This window comes from Heterodontus francisci, chromosome 50 (assembly GCF_036365525.1).
Source record: "Heterodontus francisci isolate sHetFra1 chromosome 50, sHetFra1.hap1, whole genome shotgun sequence".
In the NCBI taxonomy this organism is placed as follows: Eukaryota; Metazoa; Chordata; class Chondrichthyes; order Heterodontiformes; family Heterodontidae; genus Heterodontus; species Heterodontus francisci.
The window spans coordinates 4,723,198-4,728,720 of record NC_090420.1 but is presented as its reverse complement, the minus strand read 5'-3'; the positions used below and the strand labels follow the sequence as shown (position 1 = coordinate 4,728,720).

General features: G+C 41.1%; 1 protein-coding gene across 1 annotated transcript; it reads left to right on the top strand.

Moving 5' to 3' along the window:
• Nucleotides 1–484: 484 nt before the first annotated feature.
• On the top strand, nucleotides 485–4,783 carry LOC137358452 (probable G-protein coupled receptor 139). Its single transcript, XM_068024415.1, has 3 exons — nucleotides 485–554; nucleotides 1,197–1,286; nucleotides 3,885–4,783. The coding sequence occupies exons 1-3, from the start codon at nucleotides 485–487 to the stop codon at nucleotides 4,781–4,783; spliced, it is 1,059 nt and encodes a 352-aa protein (XP_067880516.1).
• The last annotated feature ends 740 nt before the right edge of the window (nucleotides 4,784–5,523 follow it).

The following is a 5,523-nucleotide window of genomic DNA, read 5'->3' as shown; positions in this document are numbered from 1 at the left end:
CGATTATCTATTTTCCTCTCAAATACATCCCTGCTCTCTTCTCCTGGAAGCTCAAATCATCAATTGCATTCAACAATTTCAGCTCCCAATTACAAATACTTGAGGGCCATTCACACAGTACACAGTTCTGAGTAGAGATTTTTGAAAATGACGATCAAAGTGCATGTAATCAATGTCCGGATGTTTGTTCAATGAGGATGTTTATGCATCTCCATTGCAGCGTGCAGGGGACCTCTTGTTTTTGAAGATATTCCAAAGCAATTTTAAAGTGTTTTGAAATTGCCCTGAAATAGGATGAGTTGCATCATGGAGCATTGGGGAGAATAGATGATTAATTGTGTTTGTTTAACTGAATGTAACTAATGTGGTGCACTTCAGCTAAGTGTCCCAGTGGCTGTCGCTCACTGGTATAAGTAGAGTCTCATTTGACTGAACTGACAATTTTCATTCAGAGTCTCACAGACATCGTTCTATGACATGGAACATGGACTTTCCATTCATCTTTGAATTTGAACGCATCTACTACCCTGTTCTTGCAGCCGTTGGTATAATGGGTAAGGCAATAAAACTGGTCAAAGTATAAAGCACTGCAACTGTTTCTGTTCTTGTTCCTTGTCCTCTATTGTAACATATCAGTATTAATAAATTTGGACATAGGAAAGAGATGGAGAGTGTGTCAGAAAGACATATGGAAAGAAAACAAAGAGTTCAGAGAATATGCAAACTATGTGACAAGTTTTGACGTCTGTGATATAATCGCCTATTCCATTGTATCAATATATTTAGTATTGTTAGCTGTCTGCTTAATACGATTTCTTAATTAAAATTATCAACTTTTTTGAAGCTTCAACCGCTGAAATAATGGTGAGTGATGCCCCAGTACTGTATCCGGGAGAAATCCGTATTTTCCATAGACGCTGGCAACAGCTGTCATCAGCCATCCCGTGAGAAATTGCACCTTTGTTTCCGTTGAGGTTTCAACTTTTAATTTTTTGTATTGCCAGAAATATCAAGTTAATACCGAAAGAGAAGCAAAGCATTTTCACCTGAAAATTAACCAGTTTAGTCCAGACCGTTGTCTCTGAGCACTTCACAAGAATCAGGGTTCCAGAGAAAGGTAGCTCTGTACTGCTGGTATTGAAAAGGGTCCTGATCATTCATTGATTGAAAAAATGTATTTTCTATTGTTGAATTAGACTACATGCTCAACATCAATGATGAAATAAAGCCAGAAAGAATGACAATACTCACCACGTCTAGCAGCTTATGTAGCGAGGGAAGCAGAGGTAATATTTAAGGCCGTTAACCTTTTACCAGTAACGTTCACTCTGCCTGAGATCTGAGAGAAGTTATCAGGGCCGGTGATTGCCTCGTAGGCTCTCTGCTGGTGAGTGTGCTGTTCAAAAGTCACCTCTGTAGGAAATCAATTAGTTATTGGGGAGCGTTCGATGCAGTTATTGTTAGGCTTACAACCAGCAACTTGACTATTTAAACTTGATGAGATGGCAGAGAAATGTGACAGTTATCTAGGATAACTAATAGTCTTTTAAAACTATGTTTGGATGCAGAACAAATGGCGTCTCCATTGATCGCTAAATGTAGGAGAAATACCACAGGGCAAGGCTTTGCAAGTGATTATTTGGTCAAACTGAAACAGATGGGTTTTTGTTAAATGTAAATACTGCACATGAAAATTGAAATCTAAATGAAGCAGGCCGAAAATCACATCAATGGAATTCATAGGTTATGGACAATGTAGGTTTAATACACGCCAATTCAAGATTTCCCCCAGTGCTTGGGAAATAAATGGTAGGGATAATCCCCGTCGGAGTATTTGAAATCTCAACTTCCAACAGAGCTGGGGGATAAAGGGCAGCATCAACTGAAGCTGGAATAGAGAGAGAGAGACAGAGAGAGACAAGGAGAGAGAGAGAGAAGCAACAAAACGGATTATGGGAAATGCATTTAGCTGCTGGCAGAAATGGATAAAGACATGTATATGAACTGGGATTTTGTAAGACTGTCACTTGATTGATGAACCTTTCCCTTTGGCTGGTTTTCCCGTTATTTGATTCTCCAGCTCCATTCAAGATTAATCTCTCTGCAACCCACCAGACACACCATAAATTCCCTAGATCTCCGAGGGATATATTTTGTCCTGATTCTCCCTCCACTGTCTGTCTCTCCATTTCAGAGTTGCCTGAAAGTACAGGATGGTTATGAGTATTGGTTGACCGTGAAAGATTAGATTGGTAAGGTGGGGAATTTAAAGAGTAAAGAGGATAGCAGAGTAGGGCTGGTAAGTGTGATTTCGTTGCTTCGTTTCCCGTTTTGTTCCACCCTTTGAATTCATTATTAATTGTATTGCAGTCTCTTACCTTCACTCCACATTCCATTTTACATCTTGTTTATCTTTGGTCCACATCAATGTCCAGGCAGCAGCAGCACGTTTTGTTACTATAGGGCCTTTGAAGGAATAAAACTTTCCTCGGACCTTCACAGGAGCATTAGAAAGAAAACAAATGTGACTCCGAGCCACGTAAGGAAATAATGGCATTCTTTAAGAAATATCATAAAGGAGCAAAGCGAGTTAGAGAGGTGAATAGATTTCGAAGGGAATTTCAGAACTCAGAACCCAGGCAGTGAATGCACGGTCGCCAATTGTGGAGCAATTAATATCAACGATGAACAAGAGGCCAGGATTAGAGGAGACTAGAGATCTGGAAAGATTTTCGAGCTGGTGGAAGCTACAGAGTTAAGTAGGGGCGAGGCAATCGAGGGAATTTAAAACAAGGCTGAGAATTTTACAATAGAGGCGTTGTTTGGCAGGTAGGCAATATAGGTCAGTGAGCACAAGGGTGATAGGGAAGCGGGACTTAGTGCGAATAAAGCCATCAGCAGCAGAGTTTTGAATGACTTCAAGTTTACAGAAGAATGAATGTGGGAGGCCAGTCAGGAGTGTATTGGAATAGCCAAGTCTGGCGGTAACGATGGAATGGATGAGGGTTTCAGCAGCAGCAGATGAGTTGACGGAAAGACTGAGGAAAGGTTCAGCAGCAGCAGGGGCCGAGTTGGGCAATGGAGAGAGGTTTAAATAGGTAGCCTTAGTGATGGTGCAGATATGTGGTTGGCTCCTCATCAGTTATAACATTGACGTTGTGAACAGTCTTGTTCAATGTCAGACAATTGTCTGGGAGTGGTTTGGAACTGATGGCTAGGGAACGGAGATGTGATGTGGGAGAAGGCAATTGTTTCACTCTTACTAATATTTAATTGGAGGAAATGCTGTTCATCATGGATATCAGACAAGCAGTGTGATAATTTAAGGCGGTGCAGGAGTTGACAGATGCGGTAGTGATGTAAAGCTTGGTGTTATCAAGGACATTTGGAAAATGATGCAGCATGTCGATGAGATTTGTGAGCGTGTAAAGGATAGATAATTGAGGGACACCAGAGGTAACGGTGCTGGAGCAGGATGAGTAGACTTTGCAGGTAATTATTTGGCGGCAATTGGAAGGGGAAGAATGAGACCCGGTGACAGCAGTACTATCCATCTGGATTCTCATATTAAACTTGTCTTGCTCTGTTCCTCCTTCATGTAATCTCTTTCTGAAGCAACTCACTTTGTTGTTGCGTTATCAGCATTTTCCACAGTCTTACATATTCCCTCAATCTTTTATTTAACTCAGTTTTCATACAATTCAGTTCACTTACGGTAACTTCTTCATTTTAGTTTGCCTCAGTGTAACGCCAGAGCAGTTTTGTGTACAGAACTAGTTACAATTAACAAAGGCAACATCAAACCTGGAATTAGTGCCAAGGGTCGGGGACTGCGACTGACCTTGGGATGGTCTAATGATAATTATCTTTCCTCTCTCTTGCAGTGAACTTGCTAGCGATTGTGATCCTGTCCCGTGGAAAGTGCGGTCTCTCCAAATGTGTCACTCATTACTTGGTGGCCATGGCAGTGGCGGATCTAATGTTCGTGATCATTGAAGTCATATTGAAGCGAATTAACAATATTTACTTCCCAATAAATGTCTTGTTCATCACTCCCATATGTGCCATGAAACTTGTCACGAAAATTGCAGCACTGGACTGCTCCGTTTGGTTCACAGTTGCTTTCACCTTTGATCGCTTTGTAGCCATTTGTTGTCCGAATCTCAAACAAAGGCATTGTACGCAGAGAACGGCGAACAAGGTGTTAGCGACTGTGTGTGTGCTCGGCTGCCTGAGAAGCATCCCCTTTTATTTCATGTATGAACCCCAACTTATAATTAACAACATTCCATACTTCTGCATTGAAACCTCTGCCTATTACACTTCGCCCTTATGGGCGGCGTACGAGTGGTTTGACAGTATTTTAACACCTTTAGTGCCGATCCTTTTGATCCTTCTGTTAAATGCTCTCACTGTCAAACATATTATAAAGTCCAATATAGTCCGCAGGGCGCTCCTCAGCAGCATCAATAACCAAAATGATCCAGAGAGTGAGAACCGGAAGAGGTCAATGATCCTGTTCTTTACTATATCTGGTAATTTTATTCTTCTCTGGATGACATATGTTGTGCATTCCCTAAGGTGGCGGGTGAAAAACTACAATTATACAGACAGATACTACAGTAACCCAATATACATCAACCAGCAAACGGGATACATGCTTCAGCTTCTCAGTTCTTGCACTAACACGTGTATCTATGGGTTGACGCAGAGAAAATTCAGAGAAGAGCTGAAGAATGGAATGAAATACTTGATTACACTGAATGGGAGACTATATAAATAGCAAGCAATTGGCAGAAAGATGCATCAAGCTGTGTAGATTGCAATCCATACCCTTCTTCTGTCCCATAACACCAGGCTGTCAGGTGATGGCAGGAAACAGGCTGACTCTCTTGAGAGAGGGAACTGGCCAATAAACCACCTAGCCAGCAGAATGCATTTGCATTGGGTATGCTGCCTGCAGTGCATATCCAATAGAACGAATAAACATTAGTATCTGAATTACAACAGAACCAATATTGCTAACTCGGAACAGAGGGTGAAAAACTGGGAAAACATCTGGTCACTGCAAAGCATGTAACAATAATGCCCATTGAACACCATCTTGTAAATGTAAAATGTTCAAATATAATGCACACTGGCCCACATCAGATAATTATGAAGGCCTCAGTGATCATGCAGAATGGATCGTATCTGTTAAGTGTGAACCATTAATAATAACAGACACTTGGACCACATCGACTAAATGGGGAGTGTCAACTAATAATGCGTGCTGCACCACAGCTGGTAAATGTGGAGTGTTCAATGTTAATGCACACTGGATCGCATCTCATAAAAATGAAGCAGTTAATAATCATGGACACGGGACCACATCTGGTAAATGTGAAACATTGAATAATAAGGTACTCTGGACCTACATCTGGTAAATGTGAAGCAATAGTAATAACAAACACTGGACCACATCTGGTAAACGAGAAGCAATAGTAATAATAAACACTGGACCACATCTGGTAAATGTGAAGC

Coding starts and splice junctions, on each gene's coding strand:
- LOC137358452 (XM_068024415.1), top strand. CDS start 485: ATGGACTTTCCATTCATCTTTGAATTTGAACGCATCTACTACCCTGTT. Junction 555..1,196: donor TGCAGCCGTTGGTATAATGG/GTAAGGCAATAA, acceptor TTGTTGAATTAG/ACTACATGCTCAACATCAAT. Junction 1,287..3,884: donor ATGTAGCGAGGGAAGCAGAG/GTAATATTTAAG, acceptor TCTCTCTTGCAG/TGAACTTGCTAGCGATTGTG.